Consider the following 26,444-nt stretch of genomic DNA (forward strand, 5'->3'; position numbering starts at 1 on the left):
ACTACATTCCAATGAGGGAAACCACTGGTCCATAGACATTGTTCACTAATGTGTCATTTTTGTGGTAATTATTTTACAATGAACAAGCTATTGAGGCAGAGATTCCCGGTATTCAAAGAGCTAATTCTTCTGATTTTGTGGACATTGTTCCTGTCTATGTTCACCAATTGTTCAGCATCTTTGAGGCTCTCCAGCTGCAGTTTTTCAGTGATTTCGTTTTCTGACAACACATTGTCTTCCCGGAGTACAAATAATGCCAAAACATCAAAATCTCCCTGAAAACAGACACCACTTACAAAAAGACCCCCTGGGGTATTTGATGACAAGTATATTGTAAAACCGGAGTGTCTCTTATTCTGATTTTTATGATAATATGATGGGACAGAAAACAATAATATTTCAGACTCAATAATACGAGGTATAAGCTGAGCCAAGCAATTTATTGCTCTAACAAATTAACAGATTAACTGATCAGTTTACATTTATTAACCAATTATTTACCTATAAACCCAACCTAATATTTTTGTACAAAGAGATTTCCTGCATTAAGTTTATACCAAAACAATTTTTAAAGGGTTAGTTCACTTTTTCACAAAACATGAAAAGGAGAACTAACTGACAACACCCTCTAAACATCCTCTGCTCCCCACTGCACCTACCTTCTTGGATTGCTATTTTGCGGTCGGGGCATTTAAAAAAAATTCCATACACAGGCCATAGGCTATGTACTATCATAATGCTCTCAGTGGTTAGTGTGCATTGGACAGCCCCTGTACGTGACCATGCTTACCAATGAGAATCGCTCTGAGTCATCCAGGAGAAAGGTGCAGAAAAGCGCAGTTTTCGAACGCCTGAACCACTACACCAACAGGCAGGGGCGGCACAAAATAATCATCCAAGGAGGCATGTGCAGCAGGTGTGGGGAGGGTTTTTTTTTGTTCACCCTTTTGGAGTTTTGTGAAAAGGTGAACTAGCCCTTTAAGCTGGCCATATACCATCAAAATGTCGCTGGTCTCTGCTTGGACCAGTTGTATTTGGGTCAGTGTCTGGGCTCCCCTACTCTACAGAAGTTGATTTGTGTTTCAGTCAACTTCTGTAAAATGGACATGTTGGAAAACTTTCCATCAATTTGGCTGCAGCCACCTTGTTTGATGGGGGAAGCTGTAAATATTTTTTCATTCCGCATGTAGGCTTTTCATAGACAGCTTGGGTTTCAGGTGATTCTCAGAGTCGGATGAAATTTGAGCTGTGGGTTGTCCTGGAAACTCCACTCAGCTTGACAAATGTCAATTTTAAAATTGACTGGCCTAAGTGGAAAATTATCAACCAAACATTGGCTGCATCCAATTAGATGCGGTCACTGTTCAGCCGTGCCACTGTATTCTGGCAGCCTTGCTGCTCAATACAATAGCCAGCTGTGGAGATCCCTCTATCTATGCTGTTTAGTGTGGATGCCCCACATCAGTAGATTTTCTCCATTTTGTCTAGCTGGCTAGCTTTAGGCCCCTTTCACACAGGTGATCTGATCAGGTCCACCTGTCAGTCTTTAGGTGGGCTTGATCATATGGTATCCTTATGGACCGATGAGTGTAAACCTCCGATCCAATCTGTTCTGAAACAAACCCCCAAAAACTGAAGGGGATCAGTTCCTCTCTATCTAGGCAGATGAGTTTGGAGGGCAGTTGGATGTAAACAGACAGCCAGGCCGTTTACACTCAGCTGCTCATTGGGGCTGTGTCTGTGTATGCTCTGCATATACTGAGTGGACCTGCCATCTGCCTGATTTGCTCTGGTCAGTAGGGAATAAGTGGACAGATCCCCTGCTGAGCAAAGTCTATTCTGCCCCGTATAATAGCAATAATGGTTTTCAGGAATTGTGCTAACCAATGATAATTGCTCATCCTAGAAGAAAGAATGGTACAGAAGTAAATGGTCCATGATCCACTCTTACAGACCTTTTGATACCAGATGCTCATGTTCACCAGTTCATTCCACTGAGAATTTGTGCTGACCTAGAGATAAATAGCAGTACAGGGATTGCCTTGTTTCCAGCCAAACCCCCTAAAGCCTAGTACACATGATGAGAAAATCAGAAACAAATACTGCTTTTGAAGCAACCATCCAATAATGTGATCATTGGGACACAGCTTTGGAGAGCCAATCTTGACAGTCCATGCAAAATGATCCGAAGGGATAAGCATGAAATAGTTTCTTGTACAGTAAAAGAACCAACAATTTTTGTTTAATCAGCACAGTATTTGTCCCTAAATTGAGTGACCAAGACTGGGCATGTTTAGAAACGAAAGAATTACAACACAATACAGTACAATACATTACTTCCAAAGTTGTATTCTGTCTTTTTGAGGATTTTCATAGCTTTAGTAACCTCTTCATTTTCAAGTGGAGACTAGCATGCAAAAAATGGACGGCCATTCGTCTGATATTCTCATGGTGTTTACGAGGCATAAGCCTGCAGTATGATGCCTGTTGTTATGCTGAGAGTGCATGCAGGACTGAACGCACATTAACTTGTGGCTTTATGTGTTGCCATTCATTTTGCATGGCATTCCTACTCGCACGTCCAGTGAAAACAAATGTTCCTGCACTACAGCACACCAAATGCTAGAAAGTGGTACAGTACAGTGGTTTTTTTTTTGCATTGAGACTCATTAAGGGCCAGTTCAAGGTGAATAAGCTGCCTTCGCACCACTTTCTAGTCTTGGGTTTGAATTGGCTCGTATTGTGGGGCAGAGAAGCTTTTGTCATGTGTCCCTGTTGCTTCGTCATGTGATATCATCTTAATTCACATCAAGCACTGGGGATTCACGGAGAGGTGTCCTTGCTTTGTACTCTAGTTGATTATTCCAGAAGTCATACCCTCTGCGTAATAAGTGCAGGAAGCAGTACGGGGACCCTGGTGTAAAGTCTGCAGTGGAACCTTGACCTTTATAGCTGTAGCACTGGATTGGGAAACACTTTGCTGATATTAGACAGTTTATACAGTCTTCTTTAGGTGATCTAAGCTTCAGAGACCTGACTGCAACAAGCAGCATAGCCATTGGTTGTACATGGCAAAGAATGGGGGCAGAGTAGATAGAGGCCACATACATTCAGCCCAAGTTATGGGCATTGAAGAAGAATCCAGGATCACATAGCATCTCTCTGCCACTGTTCTAGGTAGCTCTGCCATGTGTTGTCATTGCGCTTTCTCTCCTCTCCTCATAATTGAGCTGTGTGCAAATCTGCCGGGAGGGAGTGTATTGGAATCTGAATCCTGGCCGGTGTATGCATAATAAAGGGGCAGCGTGATGCATGCTCATGATTGTATCTGTATATGTATTAACAGGCTAAGATGTTGGCATAACAAATCCATATGGTTTTGCTAAAGCATATCAAGACCGTATCGTACAGAGCCACATCACAGGCTGTTATCACACAACATATTACTATTGAAGATCTGCAGCTCGGATGTGTAATATCAGGAGCTGTGATGACTTGACAAGATTAGGCATGGTAATTGGACCCCATGAAGTCTAATTATCAGGTTGTTTATTTTGTTCGTTTTGCAGAAGCCGCCTAGCAAACCCCAGTGTAACGTTCATCACTACTGTAGTGCACCTGGGCCTCCAATGTTTTCAGTATCTGCGAGGAGTGAAATCTCATAGCATGCCAGCGCAGTGCCATCAATAAGTAGTTTGTAAAAACTTTTTGTTGTGTGTGTTTTTGTTGGCATTGTCTGAATTGTTTTCTTACTGATTATTAATAAACACTACTGCAATACTCCCCAAAAATGTAATCACACAATGCTTGTTCTCAAGTACTGCAGATCATCACCAGGGTTCATAGAAAGCAATTGTTTTCTGTGTGCCTTGTTCATGCTACGTTGGAGTGGAAAGAAGACTTGCTGCATTTTTCAGTACACAGAAGCTGAGCTGCACTTTGTGACATTGTAACAGAGTGGAAAAAAAGGTAAACAATACCCTGTGTTGTAAAAATGCAAGGCTTCACCCCTTTCCCCTCCCCCCACTACCCAAACAACACAGGCACAAGTCACAGGAAAGAGGCTTGTTTTTATGTGTAGTCTAGGCCAGGGGACTCCCAACTTTTTAAACAAAGGGCCAGTTTACTGTGCTTCAAACTTTAGGGGGCCAGATTGTGGCTAGCAGAAGTAGAAAATGCCCTGGTATAAATGGGAGGAATAGTGCCCATCATTGGTGTCAGTGGGATGGAATAGTGCCCCATCATTGGTGTCAGTGGGATGGAATAGTGCCCCATCATTGGTATCTGTGGGAGAAACAGGGCCCCATCATTGGTATCTGTGGGAGGAACAGGGCCCCGTCATTGGTATCTGTGGGAGGAACAGGGCCCCGTCATTGGTATCTGTGGGAGGAACAGGGCCCCGTCATTGGTATCTGTGGGAGGAACAGGGCCCCGTCATTGGTATCTGTGGGAGGAACAGGGCCCAGTCATTGGTATCTGTGGGAGGAACAGGGCCCCGTCATTGGTATCTGTGGGAGGAACAGGGCCCCGTCATTGGTATCTGTGGGAGGAACAAGGCCCCGTCATTGGTATCTGTGGGAGGAACAGGGCCCCGTCATTGGTATCTGTGGGAGGAACAGGGCCCCGTCATTGGTATCTGTGGGAGGAACAAGGCCCCGTCATTGGTATCTGTGGGAGGAACAGGGCCCCGTCATTGGTATCTGTGGGAGGAACAGGGCCCCGTCATTGGTATCTGTGGGTGGAACAGGGCCCCGTCATTGGTATCTGTGGGTGGAACAGGGCCCCGTCATTGGTATCTGTGGGTGGAACAGGGCCCCGTCATTGGTATTTGTGGGAGGAAAAGGGCCCCGTCATTGGTATCTGTGGGTGGAACAGGGCCCCGTCATTGGTATCTGTGGGTGGAACAGGGCCCCGTCATTGGTATTTGTGGGAGGAAAAGGGCCCCATTGTTAGTGTCAGGAACTAAACATTGTTGCTGACAATGAGGGGAAGGCTAGATAAAAATAAGCAAAGGACCACATCTGGCCAATACTGGTCTAGACCATTGATCTTCAAACTTTTGAAACCAAGGGCCAGTTTACTGCCCTTCAAATTTAGGGGGCAGGACTGTGAACAGCAGGAGTAGAAAATGCCCTGGCATCGGTGGGAGTAAATAATGCCATAGGCTTGGCGGTCAGTGGGAGTAAAAACAAAAATGCATCATTGGTATCAGTGGGAGGAACAGCGCCCCATCATTGGTGTCAGTCGGAGGAATAGTGCCCCATCATTGGTGTCCATGGGAGGAATAATACCCCATTGTTGGTGTCAGTGAAAGGTATAGTGCTCCAAGGGCCACATAAAGGCAAGCAAAGGGCCACATTCAGCTTACAGGCCACAGTTTGGAGAGTCCTGGTCTAGACTCTTTATTTTCTCTTATTCTTGTTGGTGTATTTGATCCTAAGGCTGGCCATAGGTGGATCTTTTTTTTTTATTTTCACTCAGCCAGCAGGCTGAACAAAAAAGAAAAACAATTCCTTCATCCACACAAGCGAAGTGAATAGAGGAACCCTCCTCACTTAGAAGTTGACTGAGAAAGTGTCCACATATGCATCCAAAGTCGTCCAGTCCCTGCTGAATCAGCCACATTTCGATCCATTTATGGCCAGCATAAGATGTGTCAGAGCTCTGTCCCCAAAGTTCACACACTGCACATGGCACCAAGTTTGTATGATAATCTTTGGGGTATCCAAGCCATGTTTTCCAGTGTAGGTAGTATTTTTCTTCTAGTAATATAGTAAGGAGATCCTGTTGCCAGAGAATTTATTTCAACCAAAATGTTCCCATAATACCATAACATTATATGTGCATTTATTTATTATTTTTTTTTTTTTGGCGTTTTATAACTTTTGAAACTTTTTTGAAGCCAATGACTAATGCTAGGTGCTTCCATCTTGAATGTGATGTCCGCAGCCACAGCAGACTCAGAGCTGTCACTCAAGTGACACTCCATAGCAGCCATTCCTTCAGAGCAGGGTTCCTTCAGAGATTCTAAGGGTTCCTTGAGCTGTGGATGCTTGACTTTCCATCTGATGATGCCTAGATAATTTCAGGGCCAACATCACTTGGCAGAGCCAGTCACATGACACCAGATATCTCCTTATCTCCCTGTATGAGTGGCATTCTGAATACCGTTGTAAAGGGGCTAATCCTCTTACCAAAAACCAATACAAGAGGCATTCCCACAGATCCCAGATGAATTGTTTTTAGCAGGAGATCTCAGAAAGCTGAAAATTATTTTTTTTTTTGGGGGGGATGGGGGAGTTTCCCCTTTACTCGTCCCCTTTACTCATCCCCAGAAGCTACATAAAAGTATGTAAAAGAGGGGAGGAGTGTAGGAGCTGGGCCAGCACAGACAGTAAGATGCAATCTGAAAGGAAGAGGGGTATGTTGTGCAAGGAGGGAGGGGGTTGTTAGGGAATTTATTCTTCACAAAAAAGTAATGTTTTCTAGGCTGTTCAAAAGCACATTATCTGTGAATAAAATTGTTACATTATTTTTTTCTGCTTTTACCAGTTTTTTCATTGGTGACAGGGAATATTTAATTGTCTACATATATTTAATTGAGGACAAAAAGAGCTAGAATAAAAAATGGATTTATTTATGGTTTGTTTACTCTGAATGAATGTCAATAGAACCTGTAACCCATATCTATAGTTGTGTACCTAACCTAGTCCTACCAGACTAAAATTGGGGAATAAGTTTATATTTTGTTTACAATTTAACTAAGTAACATGTCAAAGCCAACATGTTTCTGTTTGGACATGTATGTGAAGAGATAGTATGTACATAAAACACATCCAATGGTTTCACATGTCATACATGTCCCTGATGCTTCTATCTTGATAAGTCTATAACCTTCACCAGCAAAACAAGTGAATTCATACCGTGAAAATGCCACAGATTAAATGTATCATTTTAGATGGCTACTTCTATAGACCGTTTTCTCGCTGCTGGCGTTCAGTAAGGATGCTGACTGCATTTTGACATGTATTTGAAATAAAGTGAACACTTTTTATATTTGAATGTATGTGGTTTGAGCACAGAGATGGACATTTTGTTTCTCAGAAAATAAACTCATAGACTTTTTATAGACATTCCTGTGGTACAGCAGTCATTTTCAGGGTCAGATTCTAGGCAGTGCGTCCAGTCCAGGATGTCATGGATAGGAACTTGCTAAAAGGCAGATTTGCCACTGCTTTCATTTATTGCCTCTCTGGCTCTCATCCTGTAAATTACAACCAATTATAGCATGATAGCTTTGCTCATAGCAGACCTCACACAAATCCCAGGACAGGGCATCTCTAAGAACAAGTAGAATGAAAACTATCAATGGGTCAATCAGATTGCTATACAGTACAGTAACTCTGTTAAATGGGAAGCATGGGCTTGTAAAGTGCTGTGCAAACTGTGGGCGCTATATAAATCCTGTATAATAATCATAATTTCAAAATGATAAACATTTTATATGTAGCATGGAGCTGATGCTGCAGCTCTGCACAAAGATTCACTGATGGCTCAGTTCTCCCCTCCACTCTGAGCGGTGACTGTCAGTCGCCGCTCTCTGCTCTGCCCTTCCAGTGTTCACTGGAGTGCTGGGCTTTGGAGGGGCTGGCTCAGGCTGTTAGTGGCACACTGAGATGCTGAGTCAGCTGCTGGTTAGGAATCTGTGTGGATCCCGACATTCCCTCTTTTGTTTCCTTTCTTTTTCGTGGAGCTTCTGGTGCAGAACAGAGCCTGGACCGACTCTGTGATGTTAGCTAGTAGCAGACGTTAGCCTGCTGTCGGCTGAATCTGGGTCACAGGAGTGTAGAACAAAGTGCTGTCCTGTAACCCACAGAAGTGCGGCCAAAAGAGCTTTGCCCATACTTATCCTTTAAGGCACCTCTCAACAAATCAGGGTGGCCCAATAGCAGGGGTCACATATTTTAAGCGCTGAGCAAACTGTTGGCGCTATATAAATCTTTAATAATATTTTAATATTCATAAGTACAATGTCCACTTAGAATGCCAAACAAAAGATCCAGGAGTCCAAAAGCTTTTTTTTGGACTCCTGGATTGGTTTCTATGCAGAAGGGAGTCTGATTTTGGACTCTCCAGCTTTAGTAAATAAACCCCTGAATGTTCAAAGCAGCCAAATGCTGAAACTGACCAATCAGAATCGTTCTGATCTTCCCTGAAATCCCTACAGAAAAAAGTGGAAGAAAATAATTACTGGACAAAAATATAAATTGTATGGTGAAAGTTGGATAATGGCAGTAAATGCTCATTTATCTTACAGTGTACGTGGCCATGAAATCTAAACCTAATTTATACAGTGAGATTTCAGTCTGGCATATAGTAGATGGAATCATAATTTCCTGACGCCTGCGTGATTAAAGAAGATAGCCAGCTTGTGTTTCTTTTTTTTTTTCCTCTTTCTTCTACTTCTTCTTTCGTTATTAGGCATGAGCCATTTTCTGGTGAATTTAAACTTCTTTAAACTCTTTTTAACTTTTCACTTCTGGTGACACCAACAAATGGAACTATTGCTGACTGCGTCCAGGCTTGGACATCTGCCCCAAACCGCAGCTAATCACCCAGTGTGCAGCTACACTGCTGACAGCGCTTGCTGCCCATGTGATTGCAGCAGATCGAATAACCCAGTAATTCCAGCAGTAAGAATCCGCAGATTCCCCAAAATGGGCCCAAATCTACCCTTAAGCTGGCCATACACTAACTGATATTTTTCAGTCGGCCTTTAGATCCCTCCATTGACCCCAGCAGCTGTCATAATAAACGTTGCCAAACGTTGACTGGAGCTGATTGGCTGCAGTTTGTGGCCAAGAATGAATTATTCCACAAAATAGGATTGACAGATCAAATGATGTCCGGTGGTAGGGTGCCAACAGGTCACCCACTGCTAGAATTTTTGCTGGTTCCTCAGAAATGGGCTGAAACTCAATCAACGTATATCCAGCTGTAGGACCTCAGATTTATATTGCCATCTGTGTCCCCTCTGGGAAGATTTACGTGCTATTTGCTCCTACTGACACAGAGAGCGATGAGAAACCCCAAAAGAGGTTGTCATGGGAACAGGAAGAAGGAAAATCCTCCAGGGAGGGCATCTGTTTCGGTAAACACTGTCTGGGAGGGGATTTCCTCTCAATTTTTGTTGCCTCTTCAGGACAGGAAGTGAAGAGAAATGTTCCTAACAAGATATGGACAGCAAAAGAGTAACTGATAGGAGTTTAACCTTTTCCAATTGTATCCAAAGTGTAAAAAAATGTTTTGTCTGTAGTTACCTTTTAACTGCTCTTTAGTATATTTCATTATTTTGTGTTAGTGCCAATAAACCCCAAACCAAAAATGTAATATATTGCAGCTTTCCAATCATTCAATATGGTGGCTGCATTTTATTCCTTTTTTAGGCTTTTTCCCTCTCCTTTTTCACCTGGTGATCTGGTCAGTAACACACCACCTGTATTAGAGTGTCACCACTCTGGATGAAGGAGCACAGGGGACACATTTAGATGGCAGCATTGTCAGCCTGGGGGGAGGGGAGTGTTGGATGTAGCAATACCTTATAAGCAGTTACAGCATTTTTTTTTCTTTTGGGATAAGGGTTTTACATAAATAGATACAAACTGATCATTGTAACTTTCCATGCCACTGTCAAATGGTATTTCTCATCTCTGTAACGGATTCATTCTGCTGGAGAGCTTGATCTTGAATGCAGCCATCACATCACAACTTTGGGATAAAGGTTTAAGATGAAGAAGAACTGTTTATTATTTTTATTTGAGCATCCCTGTCAGTGGTAAATGGTTGATCTCAGTTCTCCAACTGCTACATCTGCAGGACAGCTTGTTCTTTTGAAAGACAATAGACTTTCTGGCTAGATCACCAGGTGAAAATAAGAGACTTGAAAAGAAAACTAATGCAGCCATGTTTGGGTTTCTGCTCCTATGCATATTAGCATTTTTTTAAGCTTCTAGAAGCTGTTAATAGCATTTTTTTCTGCTCCTAGAAGCTAAATAGTGTCATCCCATGTGTCCACGCTCACTATTTTAGGCTAGTAGCTTTTTCAAGCTTTTTTTTTTGTAAATAACAAATGTCATACTTGGGTGCTTTGTGCAGTGGATTAGCACAGAGCAACCTAGATCCTCCTCTTCTTGGGTCCCCCCGCCAGCGCTCCTGGTCCCTCCCGCCCTCCTGTTAGGTGCCTCCACCACAAGCAGCTTGCTATAAGGGCCACCTGAGCAGGCATGACGTCCTCCTAGAATGCGCCCCCAGCGGCGCACACCCGGCACTCTCCATGATCGCTGTGTACTATGGACACAGCTGATCACATGATGAGGTAAAAGGCCAATCACAGTGGCCTTTTACCACATGATCAGCTGTGTCCAATGACACAGCAGGTCCCCGAGTAAATACAGCAGTGCTGCCCAGCAGTGCCACTCATCAGTGCCACCTATCAGTGCCTATCATTGCTACATATCAGTGCCGCCTCATCAACGCACATCAGTGAAGGAGAAAAATTATAAGTGTGCAAAATTTATAATCAAACATTTTTTAAATGTTTTGCTCTTTTTTTGTTTGTAGTGCAAAAAATAAAACACCCAGTGGCGATTAAATACCACCAAAAGAAAGCTCTATTTGTGTGAAAAAAAAACAATAAAAATTTCATATGGGTACAATGTTGCATGACCGCGCAATTCTCATTCAATGTGCGACAGCACTGAAAGCTGAAAATTGGTGAATGGGTAAAAGTGTCCAGTAGGCAAGGGGCTAAAGAAAAACATGCTGACAATAAAAAAGTGTGATGTACCGTATGTTATAGCATTTAAATGAATTTTGGTCAGTCTAATTTGGGCTATTTTCCTGAATGTCTGTGTACCAGTTTCCTCCAGACCTGTGTGCTGTCTTTTGTTTGCATTCTCCATGTCAGATGTGAGATCGCACCTGCCACGCATACCTACACACTATTAAGCAGCTCCCGCTGCCAATAGCTGGTGCCCCGTTGCCAGCTCCTTTGCTTGGCAGGTCAGTGTGCGTTGTATTTAATCTCCTGGCTGGGAATACGCGGGCAGTGCGTTCCCACCAGAGCCGCTGTACACCAGCATTCTGATATCCAGGCTGGGCAGCCAGTTTACTTTACTAATTAGGATGATTCCAGTGGTAGCAGAGTTATTAGCACAGCAAATCGTATATGTAATATGTAACATCAACGTTACAGGAACGACCACGCCATTACCCTCTCGCCGCACTCTGTATACAACCCGTTAGGGAACACTGGGGAGTAATGAAGGAACAGATGGGGAGATGGAGATAGGAAATAGCCACAAGCAGGAGGGAGGCTGTCAAATTAAAAAATGTAGACAACGCTGTGCATTGACCACTGAGATAAGGATATGGCATGGGAGAACGGGAAGGAGAGGATTTGTGTTTAACAGAGTAGATGGTATAAACAAGAGATTATGTACTCTGGGTATAGGGAAGAAATAGGATATGTGGATACAACTTGTATATACACCCAGACACTATTATAAGCTCTGTAATGTTAATGTGTATCTATGTAATGTAAACTCATATTATTTCTACATTGCATTTCAATCATTTCCAGTCCACCCCTGTTAATGGTCTTGAAGTTTGCGAACTTTGTGAAGATCCCCCACATTTCCTTACTTGAATTTGGTGACACGTAGGCACTGCGGTGTCACACATTTCACAGAGCCTGCCTTCTGAACTACAGAGGGGCTGAGAGGAGGAATTTCAGGAGGTGGAGTCAGTACAGGAACAGCTAATGGCAGGCAGCAGCAAGGTACCATGGGATATGTAGTCTTTAGAAATTGAAAGTAAACAGCTGAGGTGGAGCTGCAAAGCATGCATATAACTCCTACGTCTAGATTGTCTAGTAGACAGGAAGTGTCTGCAAAGAGGCTGAATGAGATCAGCACAACTAAGTTGCAACACGGGTGTGCTCTATCCTTACAAAGTGGGATTAAAATATAGATTTACTTTTGACTTAATATAGACCTTTTTTAGACTCGTATGGTTTCCGTTCGCTCCCATCAGCTGAACAAACAGTAGGGAGGAAAAGGGAAGCTCTGTGTACACTACGAGCCAGCATGTAGCATACACCGGGCTATGTGCTCCTAGTATAGCCACACTGTCACATGAAGTGAGTCCTATGCTCCTCCATACTTGGAAATACCTGCACCATAAAACAAAACAGAGGGAACACTGGCCTAGGGCATTATCCTTAAAACATATTTTTATTTGAATAAAAATGGTAAGTAATTATACTTACAAAACAGAACATTTCCAAAGCTCATCATATAGAAACAGCATAGTCCAGTCCACGACTTGTCATGTAATATAATAGGGCAATAGGGCTACCAACAGGCTAACGTGATTTGAGGACTAACCAGTTCCCCAGAGCCAACCAGATACCGGCTCCTGGTGCTAGACAGAGTAGCATAATCTGCGAGGGATGGAGGGATCCAAGCTGGTGGCTTTACTCTGAATGGGCAAATAAGAGATTTACTCTAAAATGACCTGATATTGTATCGGTCATAGACACTTAGACAATGGAGGTATTGCATCGTTAAAAGGTATTCACATATTAACAATTATTGCATAGTCTACGAGACATATGAAGAACAAATCACATGCCACACACACCAGGTAATTTCATGGGACATGTCTTATGAATATTGAGCCATTTAGGCCCAATGAGGTAAAAAAAATGCAGACACTTTCTTTGTATCAACTCTAACAGCTTCTAGCCTGCTCTGTATGTGGGTTTAATTAGCTACCACTGCTTCCAGCAAAAAAACAAGAAAGGTAACTTGAAGAACATTAGGACAATAGGGCACAGTGAGGGGTGAGTAATTGTGTCTGATTGCAGGTTCTGGAGCTATTTACCTCAATACACAACAGGTTGATGATGAATATGTGAGCAGGCTCTGCACAAATGTCTCCGTGACCGAAGCTGTGTGTAGCTCGATGGCAGGAGGAGACCAGAAGGTATGCTGTGTACACATCTGCAGACAGTTTATTGTCTATCTTGTCTCTGTCAGGGAGAAGTTCCAGTCTGCATGGGTCCTCAGAAAACTTTGCCTTACCTGATCCTTTCTATGAGCAACTTCAAAGCTCTGGTATGTGACCCTGTGTGTCTAGACGTTGTATTGTGTCTGTGTTACTAGGTGCTGACCCCGCGCTTTACTGTCCGTGTGATTGGACCCTTGACTACGCAGTGAAGGGGATCCATTGCGCCATTAACCATTGCCGTCCATCCAACCTGCTTTACTGTAACCCATTAGATGCATCATATCTGTTAAGATGCATGGCTTTACTGTTCCACCACCCATTGCTACATTTTCATATTTTCTTCAAAATGTGTATTGAAGACAGAAGGAGGGTTTTTGTGTGACGTGTTAATGCTATGCTATACTATGCTATGCTGGCAATTCTAGTAGAGCTGTCTTTTGTGTCAATATGTTTCTTGTAATTCTGCATCAGATAAGGTCTTATGGCTTTTTCTACTCACAGGAGTTGATCCAAAATGGTACACGCATTCTAATATAAATGTGGCCATGTGTTGGAAATAATAATACATATGCAAAACTGTATTTATTTGCAAATTCACTTTACAGACACTGGCATGCTAGCCAATGCAGATTTTTAATTAACTGATGTAGTAAATATATAATTACTATACAAGAGGAAAATACAGGGAGGAGGGGGGGCATTGCTAACTGCTTTCTGAAAAGTATCAGTTGGCTTGGCCATTGTACAGATTGAAAAAGTCAGGCCTGCTTATCTACATGCAAGTTCTGAGTCAAGTGATTCAGAGTAATAAACCTCTGGATTCAGCAATACAGCCTGGCAACTAAAAGAAGAGCAATGGCTGCAACCATGTATCTCCAATGGCATGTTTCTTTTAAGTAGAGCCAATATTGTGCAGATGTTTTGTTTGCATCAAATCAGATTTTTACATAACCTTTGTACCTTTGACAGCACATCATGTAACTGGAAGCTAATAAATGGGATGATTATTATTATACAGGATTTATATAGCGCCAACAGTTTGCTCAGCGCTTTAGGGGCTGATGTAGGGGAAAGATAATCACAAGTGGTACATTTATAGGGAATGTATAAAGGTTTTGTGTGTTATATTGCATATCAATATTATGTAGTCTTCTGTCTAGCCAACAGATGGAGCTATAGGCATCTTTCCACATGTTTCTCTAATTTCCACCTGCTGTTTACAGAGCTCAATAGATCAAGGTACATTTTACACACTCCTACAGTACACTCATCATAGTGGCTCCTTCCTTAAAGTGAAACTTTAGGCTCTACATTGAAAATGGGTGGACAGGCAGGATTTTTAATGTAGAAGAGACATGCTTTGTCTCTTCTACATCACAGCTACTTACCTACCTGTCCACCCCTGTAGAGTAAGCTGAATAAGTGCAGCTAACTGCACAAATTCCGCAATGCCAAATCTGATGGAACTCCTGCACATGTACAGAAATGACATCACCTCCACCCAGCCAATAACAGTGGCTGGTGATCAAGACCTGGAATTTGTGCAGCTTCCGCTGTGCTTTCCCTTTATCTAAAACACTGTGCTCAGGGGAATCCTTTGCCATATATTAAAGTGTGTGTTTGGGAGAAATAAGACATGCAGTACGTCTCTTGAATACATACCAAGCTGCCTTTGTTTTGTCTCTGTAAAAATGCTGCCAGCATAGATCATTTTAGTGAGCTGACAACACCAATCCCAAGCTGTATTGTCAGCCTACCTGAATTCTCCCCCTTTGGATTACAGAACACCACCCTCTAATGTTATTGAGATGAGGAGAGGGTGAAGCATTGTGTAGTCCATCAAGGAAGATAGATGACAACACTGCTTGAGATTTCAGTGCATGTCATGATACCTCTCTGCAGCGTTCCCCATATGACTTCATGGTGGGGGGTGGAGCCGTGACGTCCTTGGCTCACAGCACATGCCTAGAATTGTGCTGGGTGCCATTCAACCCAAAAAAGGGGTGGCACTGCCTATCGTTGAATTGCTGAATCTGCAGGAGACTGCACTGGAGACTGGTTGAGTATAGCAGTCAGAGCTCTATTTTTTTTATTACTTATTGCTGGGGATCCAATTTTTGCTTGAACCCTAAACTAGAATTAACGTGAACTTTAAAGGCTAATTTAAAAAAAAAAATGTTGTAACCTGCTCTGTGCTGCACTATTGCACAAAGCAGTCCCTTACCTCCTCTTTTGCCTTCTGAGTTCCTCCTTATTTGCCAGGTGCTGAGGGTGCACCAGTGCAGGTGCTCTCCTGAGCTGGTTTGTGTGCATCCATTGACACACATAGCGATGGTAAGCCACACCTCTGCTCCCTCCTTACAGGAGTTTGACTGACAGCAGCAGGAGTCTATGGCTCCCACTGCTCTCAGAGTCTCCTGTGAGCCCCGGAAGAGAAGAAGGCATGCTGTAGCCAGGACAGAACTAGTGGAGTCAGATAAGTGTTTAAGAATGAGGGGGGGGGGGGGGGGGTAATGCAGATACTGGGTGTTTTTTAACCTAATGCAGGAAATTATTAAGGTAAATAACATTTTGTATTCAGAACCACTTTAAAGTGATATTACAGTTATTTATTTTTTACTTTTAAATAAAAAAGAAATTATAATTACCTGCCTTATGCAATCATATTTCACAGAGTGGGCCCTTACTATGGCAAGCTATGTGTTATGGGGGTACCCATGTGGACTGTCCAAGCTGCACTGTGTGCCTTCATAGACACACAAAGCATGGCTCAGTCCTGTTTAAAACTCCTGTACTCCCACATTGCTTGTGGCTTCCAACAGAAGTCATAGACTGCCATTTTCTGAGATCTCAACATAGTAGCATCATCACCACTGCATAAACCCAGTGCCACAATTACACTAGAAGAATCTTGGTGGTTGTTTTTGTTTTTGTTTTTTTTATAGCAGATTCTAGAGGAGTTGAGGCAGATCAGTGCAGACAGCACAGGCTTTTTTCTTTCCTGTACTAAGCATACACATTGTACCCTTTCTAATCAAATTTAAATGACGTGCTAAATCACCTGCTGGAATAAAAAGGCATTAATTTAGGGTGGCATTTAATCTTTTACTTTAACTAGCAGAACATACCTAGTCATTACTCACTGTGAAGCTATAATTGAAGAGGTAAAAAAAAATGTTTACCATAAAAACATTGCCCGTTCTGTGAAAAAGGCCACCGTGATGCAACAAACTGATCTGGGTCTATGAGGTTTGTTCTTATAAGAAATGAAAAGCCTGGTATCCCTAATAGGAGAATTTGTATATTATGCAATCTGACAAATAAAATCAAAGTTTGATTTTATTTTCAGACCGGTACATGTTGCCATTATGATGTTAACTGAAGCTCATTATTCAGTCACTGCCATAGGCTGCTCATGGACGTTAGAGATTGCTCAGTCATGCAGGTGCGGTCTTCTGCTCAACCCTCCCTTCATTTTCAAGGCTGGCTTGGCCAGTGCAGAGAGGAGGGTAGAAGAGGAAAGGGGCAAAGACACATTCATAGTACCCATTATCTTGAGGGAGAACCTTAGCTTATAAAGGTTTTCTAACCTGTTTAATCGATGTTCCCCAAGAACCCACAGACAAAGGACATCTACCCGCCTTTATAAAATGTGAGATTGTCACCCAATCCAGATAAAGTCAGACTGTTGTCTGTTTATGGGTTCCTTACTCTAGCACTCATACACACAGATGTTTGTAATATTCATCTATTTTTGCAATAATTTATTTCTATATTTACTAATGTAGTTTTTTTTTCCAATAAAGATTTATTGAGCATCGAAAAACATAAACATAGACAAAAGCATGGGTTGTATTGGTATGGGTTGTATCGATACAACAGTTTGCTAGAAGCATCTAGCCTTATAACGAGAGTATGTCAGACAAAAAGAAAGAAAAAAAAAAAAAACTTGGCATGGAAGTTGAAAACAGAAGAATGAGGGGGCAGACCCCAAACAACAACTTGGAGAACTAAGAGGAGGAGGTGAATCTAGAAGCACAAAAAAAGGAACAGGTTCTTATGACCATAGTTACTCAAAACCTATTGTCAATATCGTGCGTAGATTCATGATAGACCAGAACATGGAATCATTGACATTAGAGAACATTTTTGAGAACGGTGGATGTGGAGAAATTACACTGAGGTACGTTAATTGATAATGTGATTCTAGGTCAGGTATGAAAATGTTCAGTTTAGCATGCCGTAAGCACTGTCCCAGCAAAATAAAGGGGAAAGAGAGAAAAAAAAAATGGGGGGGGGAGAGAGGAAGGAGGGAAGAGTAGGGAAGGCGGGGGGGGGGGGAAGATGAGTGCTATGAAACGTAACTAAAGTTATCGAAGGATGACAGAGGGGGGTAGCATGTGTCTCTCTCCCTCTCCGCCGGACGCCAAAGTATCACCCCCCCCACACACACACACCATAGAAGGCCATGAGGTGAAGGGGAAGGAGCGCAACCAGATAGGATCCCAACGTTCAATCCCTTCCTCAGAGAAGAGTAGCCTGAAGAGAACCAGGTATATACGGGTGGTCTTATAGGTGGGCTTTAATCTCTTTATTGGGGCGAAGGGTTGTCAATCAATAGAGCGAACTCTTCGGTTGTCTGGAAATGTGTCCAACAAGCCCATTTAGAGCAAATTTTGCAGGAGAGTCTCGGCCAATAAAAATGTTCTTCCATTTCCGCTAGTTTACATATGCGAATGAGCCATTCTCTTATTGTCGGAGGTTGTGGGGACCCCCAGTGAACTGGAAGACATTGTTTAGCTGCGTTAACTATGTGCATGGCTAGAGACTTAAAATAGGTCAACTGGGGGAGAGAGGAATGGTGCAGTAAGAACTGAGCGGGCGTCAAATCTAAAGTGTAGGTAGTTACGCTTTGAACAATTCGGTGTATTTCAGACCAGTAGTGTTTAATTCTAGGACATGTCCACCAGATATTTAGAAGGGTTCCCCCCTCCTTCTCACATCTCCAACAAGTGTCAGGGGCATCTGGGTTAAATTTATAGAGAAGGGCAGGGGTGCGATATCAGCGGGATTGAATTTTGTAACCATTTTCTTGGGTGGATACATTTACCAAACCTTTGAGTGTTCAGACGAATGCGTTCCCAGTCATCTTGAGTGAAAGAAATCGAGAGGTCTCTTTCGTAGTTTTTAACTACAGGTTATATTTGTGGATGTTGCCTTTACACATATTGATAAGATCATCAGGAGCATGCACCAAGTAGCTTCTGAACATTGAAGTAGAACTCAAATTTTTAAGCAATCTTAAAAACTGAATCCAGAGTGAAATTTAAAACAAATCTTTTGGTTCAGTAATTATGTTAAATCTGGAGCTGGCCCCTGCAACAATACCCTTTGCTGTTAGATGCCCAAAATCTTGAATGACGGCTGATATTATTCAGACCTCTTCCTCTAAGCTCAGGCACTCATGGTCACACTGCTGGGGTGTTAACATGCAACCTATGCTTAAAGGATTGCTGCACTGCAATGTGCAAACAGGTTGTTGCATGAACTGCTTTCAGTGCTGTGGTAAGGACCGCCACTAGAGGACAATGACCTGAGACATCATGGGACAGAAGAACTTTTTTATTTAAGAGAATTCCACTTTAAGGCTAGGTTCACACCTATGCAGGTTGCATTTGAGCCGTATCTGCATTGCGTTTTTGATGCGTCTTTGCCACATTTTTGAAGCATTTTGCATTTCTTTTGTTTTTTTTTGTTTTTTTTCTTGTTACTAGGCAGATTAAAAATGCAGCAAAAACACAATACATTCTTTTCTGCAGCATTTCCATTGAAGTCTATAGAAATAAAAATGCAACTTTTTGCATTCAAAAAAGTCCCTGACCCTTTTCAAAAAACGCACCTTGTGAAAACGTACAGGTGTGAACATGTCCCAAAGGGAAATAATGTTAAATTAACTGTACTGCATTTCTGCAAAACATTGCAGAAAATGCTTAGGTGTGAACCTAGGGTAAACGCATGGTCAGGAGAGTAGCAGGGACACATTTTTTGTAAAAAGTTTTTTTCCACCTTGTTTTCCATAGATTAAAAGCCCCTAAAATGCCCATGTTTGATACCTAATGGTTGCAAACATTTATTAAACCATTTATGCATGGATGTAGTAAATAACATTTTCTGTACATAATGGTTTGTTAAAAGGAAATCCCTGCCTTTTTTCACAATAGATGGCCCCAGTCCTGCATTTTGGGTAGGATTGGGACCAGTTAGCATCATCTGTTGGTAATAGTGTATTCTTCTGTTTTTATACTGATGTATAAAAATGAACATTTCATGTGACAAAGGATTCCCAGAGTACTGTGAGTTTAGTTAATGTAGCAGACCGTTAACGTTATCTCTTTTCAGATTGGCTGTCTCACGAGCCAATCCTTGGAGGCGCACAGAAGGAGAGGGATTAGCCACTGCTCATGCTCGCACTCATTTGTGCTTGCATGTCTGCATGTGCACACTTCAGCTTGTGAAGTTGAGCTATGTAAATAGCCTTTTACCACAGTTGGCAAGGAAAAAATGATAAACATGTGAAAGCACCACCTGCTGGCACAAAGAATGAACAAACTAAATACTGTTTAGTTCTGGCAATATATGCTATAGCAGTCTGTGTGAATACCATTATATACAAATAGATGGACATGTATGTGTCTAAGGAGTAAGAGCGATTAGGTCGTTTCTAGTTTTAAGGCATTGCATAGAGCAGTGATGGATACCTGGTTAGAGCAGTCAGAGCAATAAAAGGTGACGGTGAAATCCATTCACTGATGATGATTTGATGCACAGTTATGAGGTTTCTGTACTGTGCACTTCAAGGCTAATTCAAGATTTTGCAAAAAAAATCCCACATAATGATTATTATTATACAGGATTTATATGGCACCAACAGTTTGCGCAGCGCTTTACAAAATTTGAGTGATACAAACGGTAATAGCTGTGGGGGATGAGCTGATGGAGGTAATAAAAGGTAGTTTATTAGTTAGAAGCAGGATAGGCTTCTTTAAAGAGAAATATTTTCAGGGATCGTCTAAAGGTGGATAGATTACAAACTATGGCCCTCCAGGTGTTGAGGAACTGCAAGTCCCATGAGGCCTTGCAAGACTCTGACATCCACAGGCAAGACACCCAGAGGCATGATGGGACTTGTAGTACTTCAACAGTTGGAGAACCATAGTTTGGACACCCCTGGATTAGGAGATAGCTGGACAGATTGGGGTAGGGAGTTCCACAGGATGGGAGAAGCTTGGGAGAAGTCCTGGAGGCAAGCATGGGAAGAGGTGACATGGGAACTAGAGAGCAGAAGGTCTTTGGAGGATCGAAGAGAGCGATTTGGTTGATATTTTGAGACCAGGTTGGTGATGTAGCTGAGGGCAGAGTTGTGGATGGCTTTGTAAGTTGTTGTTAGTATTTTGAATTTTATTTGTTGGGTGATGGGAAGCCAGTGGAGGGATTGGCAGAGAGGGGTGGAGGACACTGTTTGGAAGCCAATGGAGGGATTGGCAGAGAGGGGTAGTAGACACTGAATGGTTGGTAAGGTGGATGAGCCTGGCAGCAGTATTCATGATGGACTGGAGGGGGGATAGCCTATGTTCAGGTAAGCCAATGAGGAGGGAGTTGCAGCAGTTGAGGTGAGAGATGACCAGGGAGTGAATTAGGAGCTTTGTGGCATCATTGCAACAATAAATAATAATATTAAATGCACTGACATTATCCACTTGCCCTCCGGAAGGTTTTACCCCCTTCATGACCTGGGCATTATTTTGCTATTCAGCACTGCTCTACCTTGACTGCCAATTGTGTGGTCATGCAAAACTGTACACATGACATTTTTTATCATTTGTTTCCCCACAAATAGAGCTTTCTTTTGGAGGTATGTGATCACCACTGGGTTTATATTTTCGCTATATTTAAAGAAAAAGAACAAAATGGGGGGGAGGGGAATAAATAAATAAATATATATATATATATATATATATAATATATAATATATTTTTTTTTTTTTTCTTGCTGTTTTTAAAAAAAATTCAAATGTCATAAATTTAACCCAAAATGTATTCTGCTACATGTCTTTGGTGAAAAAAATTCCAATAAGTGCATATTGGCCTATCTCATTTCTTGATGCCCTTAAAATGCCAGGACACTACAAATACCCCCACAATGACCCCTTTTTGGAAAGTTGACAGTTTGAGGTATATAGTTAGAGGCATGGTGAGTTTTTTCAAGTAAATTTTGAAAATTAAATAAAAGCTGTAGGGTTTTTTTTTCTTTTTAAACATCCTTTCACCGGTGCATAACAGTGTCATCATATGACTAATGTATCAGTGATAAGGTATACTGACTGACATTATGAAAATAAAATAAATAATTTTTATTACTTTTTTTATTATTATATTTTTTAAGCTCTTCACTTTTTACATACTTTCATCAGAGTAGTTCAGTGTCACCATAGTGACACTGTACTACTTTGGGGGAGGGGGGGTGATCAGTGATTTTTTGTTTTTCGTTTTTATCTCTTTAGTTTTTACATACTTTCATCAGAGTAGTTCAGTGTCATCAGGGCTGGCACATGTACCATGTGATGGCAGCATTACTCTAGGAATCACAGCTGGTATGAATACATTTATTCCTAACAGCTTTGTTGACAGTGTGCTCCCTTACATGATCCCATGGCCAATCAAAGCGGCTGGGTACTCGAGGCAGCAGACGGCTGTGTCCAGTGTGGTGGACACAGCTGTCATGGGAGTAACATGAAAGGTGGACTTAGCCTTTAACATGAAAATATACATGTATTGGTTGGTGCACTTTAAATGTAAGATCGTTGGTAGGCATAAGCCATTACATTGCCGGGGCTTCTGTGTGAAACTGCAGTATGTTTTATTCCCTGCTTACTGCTCATTGAGGCCTACTCAGCATTCTCGTGGTGTTCACTGTAAATTCTCTCTAACAAGATTCCAGCTCTAACAAGCTCACTTCATTAATTTTTACAGTTTATTAAAAACATAAAGTAGAGTTGCTGGCGGCTGTGCGGTATCCTGAAGTCCTGCAACAACTGTACAGTAACCACAGCGAGGGAATTTGTTAAGAAGTAACTACAACACTTGTCAGGGCTGTGGTGTGTGTTGTGTATCAAGTATTCTGTGAATGAATATCTGCAACCCTCAATATGTCTTATAAGAGATCACTTACTAAAATGGCAAGCGTGAACAATCAGTGGTTCTAAAATCGCTAGCAACGCATGTATTGTGAATCACCTTATAAGAACACATCAACATATAAGATCGTCAAAACCTTAATTATTGAGGCATCTGGAATGAGTTCAAAGCAGATGCTGCTAGTTAGGCATCAGAATTATATATCATATCAACCAATCAGAAATGTGCTTGTATTTTTAATATACTGCACAGTGCTGTTATCTGATTGGCTGCTTTTATTTTGTGAGTTTAATCACTGATTCTGTGTGGCGTATTCATAAAAACTGTGATAAAGAAAATAAGAACAAACATGTAGTTGTTGCCTATGGCGACCAATCAGAATAATTGTTTAATTGTTCCATAAGAAGAATAACAAAGCCTGATTGGTTGCTGTAGAGCTCCAATGTTCTAATTTTTTTGCTTAAATTTTTAGTGAATCGGCGGTTATATTTGTTCCAGCCCTCTGTTATATTTAGCCTGATATACAAACATTGGCAAGAAGAAAAGCTGAGGCATTGCCCTTGGCATTTAGTAAGATTCAGGCTGTAATTTTCAGCTCCAAAAAAGAAAATGATTGCAAGTCACAAGTTTCAGCAAATACTACTCAGCCGTAGTAGTTGGCAAACAGCATTAAGGAATAGGTGTCTGGCCTTTTTTTGGTTCAGTATGTTTATTGAAATGTGACAAATACATGTACAGGCATTCATGGTAACGAAAAAAGGTGGTGTACATGAGGTGGCCAAACCAATGCATGTCAAAGGCTGTTGAATAGATGGCCAGATTAGCACATAAATCCATTGTCTATTTCACCATTATGTCAAAACTGAAGTATAAACTGCCTCGGGAGGAAGAAGGGGGGATTGACCAAAAGGGAATGAAGAGTTTGGAAGACCTGATGGGTGATGGTCTGATGGGAGGGAGCTGCCGACTGGTTGCTTCTGCTGTGAACTGTCACAGCAGAAGCCATTCTGCGAGTTCAGGCGAACGTATCTTTGCTAAAAATCAGAATAACGGTGTTCCTCCTATATAAAATATCCCAATTGCACAAAAACACTTTTACCCCAAAAAGTGTGTAAATCAATAATAAAGTGCTATTACTCAATAAATGTGAAATAAATAAACTCTTAAATAATACTGTCCAAAATGTACATATATATAATGTCCAAAACCATGAGTATTCCAAAAACAGTTCACAGGATGATGTTCCAGCAAGATGATAGTCCCAATAATTCTTGGAGATTGAACCTCAAGAGGAAGAGAATTAATATAGTGTAATACCATAAATACATGGAATCAAACGAACATCACTGCAAACGCATGTGAATCACACTGAACCACACACATGTGAATCACATAAATACCACACGTGATCTATAGGTGAATATAAGTGTGAACAACATGCGTAAAAATTTTTTAAGGGTAACACTTGCATGCAGTGTCAAATCGTGAGAGTGTCCACATCTAATGGATAATATACTATTACCAGAAATGTAGAAAATACCAGCATATAGATCTCAATCAAGAGACCACTTTGTAAATCCAGACAATAGGACACAGATCCTCCATCCATACACCAGCTCACTAATTGCCACTGGCCAGGCTATGATGGTATAATCTCTACGGATACTTCCAACAATGCTTATCTGCAAGCGCTTATCCCAGAGTATAAACACCAGAATTCAGCAGTACAACGTTCATCATCTAGGTATACTTAATATAAGTTCATAATTTAGCAGTAGATAGAGTAGATAAAACAAATGAAAACAAAAAAGCACAGCCAGACCCTTTGTAGATCCTCAGGAGCGCTCTTTCCTGTGTCTGAGGATTCCAGGATCAAAGATGGCCGTCCGACAACTTAATTAGTATTTATGTTGTATGATATATAGATTGAAAGTTTGTGAGCAATAAGTTCACTATTGAAGTTTAGCGGCTGCATTTCCTATGGTTATAGTGATGATGCGCTGTATGGGCGGTTGTCCCTTTAGCAAGATGGCGCCAGGATCCTCACTTGTGGGATTGGAGAGGAATATAAATACGACCTTCAAGCTAGACGTCCTTACCCTTTATGATTAAATCAGGTGACGTCAAAGGGAAGTGACGTCAGGACGCACAGCATAACCGGAAGTTGTCGGACGGCCATCTTTGATCCTGGAATCCTCATACACAGACACAGGAAAGAGTGCTCCTGAGGATCTACAGAGGGTCTGGCTGTGCTTTTTTTGTTTTTTTGTTTTCATTTGTTTTATCTACTCTATCTACTGCTAAATTATGAACTTATATTATTAAAGTATACCTAGATGATGAACGTTGTACTGCTGAATTGTGGTGTTTATACTCTGGGATAAGCGCTTGCAGATAAGCATTGTTGGAAGTATCCGTAGAGATTATACCATCATAGCCTGGCCAGTGGCAATTAGTGAGCTGGTGTATGGATGGAGGATCTGTGTCCTATTGTCTACAAAGTGGTCTCTTGATTGAGATCTATATGCTGGTATTTTCTACATTTCTGATAATAGTATATTATCCATTAGATGTGGACACTCTCACGATTTGACACCGCATGCAAGTGTTACCCTTAAAAATTTTTTACGCATGTTGTTCACACTTATATTCACCTACAGAACACGTGTGGTATTTATGTGATTCACATGTGTGTGGTTCAGTGTGATTCACATGCGTTTGCAGTGATGTTCGTTTGATTCCATGTATTTATGGTATTACACTATATTAGTTCTCTTTCTCTTGAGGTTCAATCTCCAAGAATTATTGGGACTATCATCTTGCTGGAACATCATCCTGTGGACTGTTTTTGGAATACTCATGGTTTTGGACATTATACATATATACATTTTGGACAGTATTATTTAAGAGTTTATTTATTTATTTATTTATTTGAACGTATCTTTGCTGGCACCCGCAGATCATTTGAAAAAGGGACGAAGAGCAGAGTTGTGCCTATGTTTACCTGTTGTGACAGGGGAAAGTGATCAATCGTGTGTCCTTGCAGAGCTGGGAACACGATCCATCACTTCCCCTTGTACCAGGATCATCTAGTGCACACCATGCACATAGCTAGGCACACAATTAACCCTTTGATCACCCTAGATGTTAACCCATTCATAAACCGTGTCATTAGTACCGTGATCACTGCATATTTTTAGCACTGATCATTGTATTGGTGTCACTGGTTCCCTCGAAATGTCAGTTAGTGTAAAAATGTCTGCCACAATATCGCAATCCCACTGTAAGTCGCTGATCACCGCCATTGCTAGTCATTTTTTTTTTATTCCAATATATGTCCCATAGTTTCTAGATGCTATAACATTTTGCTCAAGCTAATAAATATACACTTGTTGGCATTTTTTTATTGCCAAAAATATATAGCAGAATGCACTTTGGTCTACATTTTTGAAGAAATTTTATTTTTAAAATATTTTCATTGGATATGTTTTATAGTAGAAAATAAAAGAAATATATATATTTTTCAAAATTGTAAGTCTTTTTGTTTAAAACGCAAAAAGTAAAAACCGCAGAAGTGATCAAACACCACCAAAAGAAAGCTCTATTTGTAAGGGGAAAAAAAGGATGGAAGTTTCATATGCGTACAGTGTTGCATGACCAAGCAATTGTCAATTAAAATAACGCAGCGCCATATCACAAAAAATGCCCCGGTCAGGAAGGAGGGTAAATCTTATGGAGATCAAGTGGTTATGCTGTTCGAAATAGAAAAAAATTGACATTCTGAACCATTTAATTTTATTGTGGCCCTCGACTGGTTGCCAAAGCACTTAAATGACCGTCACTCTTCAAAAGGTTGAGCACCCCTGCCTTAAAGTAACATACCCTTCACCCTGAGTGTAGCCCACCTGGTAAAATAACTTCATGCTTCCCCTTTTTTTTTTTAATTACAAGGGGGTGTGCTACAGTATGGGTGCCTTGTCCACCTTCTGTGTTGGGGTGCTATTCAAAATCAGTGCTCATGCGTTACGGTGATTCTTTCAGGTGAAAGGGCTCCAAGTGTGCAGACTTATTGCCATAGTTTACTCTTGTTGTAGACAGCACTATACACATAGTGGACCCAATTTCATTTTAGAACTCTTTGCTCTTTTTAACCTTTTAGCCACTTTTTGACGGAAAGAC

General features: G+C 41.4%; 1 protein-coding gene across 7 annotated transcripts in view; it reads left to right on the forward strand.

The window, feature by feature from the left end:
• CADM1 (cell adhesion molecule 1) overlaps positions 1 to 26,444 on the forward strand; it is a 535,014-nt gene that overhangs the window by 248,665 nt on the left and 259,905 nt on the right. For 5 of the 7 annotated variants that reach the window (XM_089670158.1, XM_089670161.1, XM_089670162.1 and 2 more), the window contains exon 2: positions 13,101 to 13,178. The exons of the other annotated variants lie outside the window; for them this stretch is intronic. In XM_089670158.1, coding sequence (XP_089526284.1) covers positions 13,101 to 13,178 — 78 coding nt within the window. The remainder of the gene's footprint in view (positions 1 to 13,100; positions 13,179 to 26,444) is intronic. 7 annotated transcript variants of the gene reach the window in all.

This window comes from Staurois parvus, unplaced genomic scaffold, assembly GCF_062004578.1.
Source record: "Staurois parvus isolate SC_StPar_1 unplaced genomic scaffold, SC_StPar_1.0 ptg000087l, whole genome shotgun sequence".
In the NCBI taxonomy this organism is placed as follows: Eukaryota; Metazoa; Chordata; class Amphibia; order Anura; family Ranidae; genus Staurois; species Staurois parvus.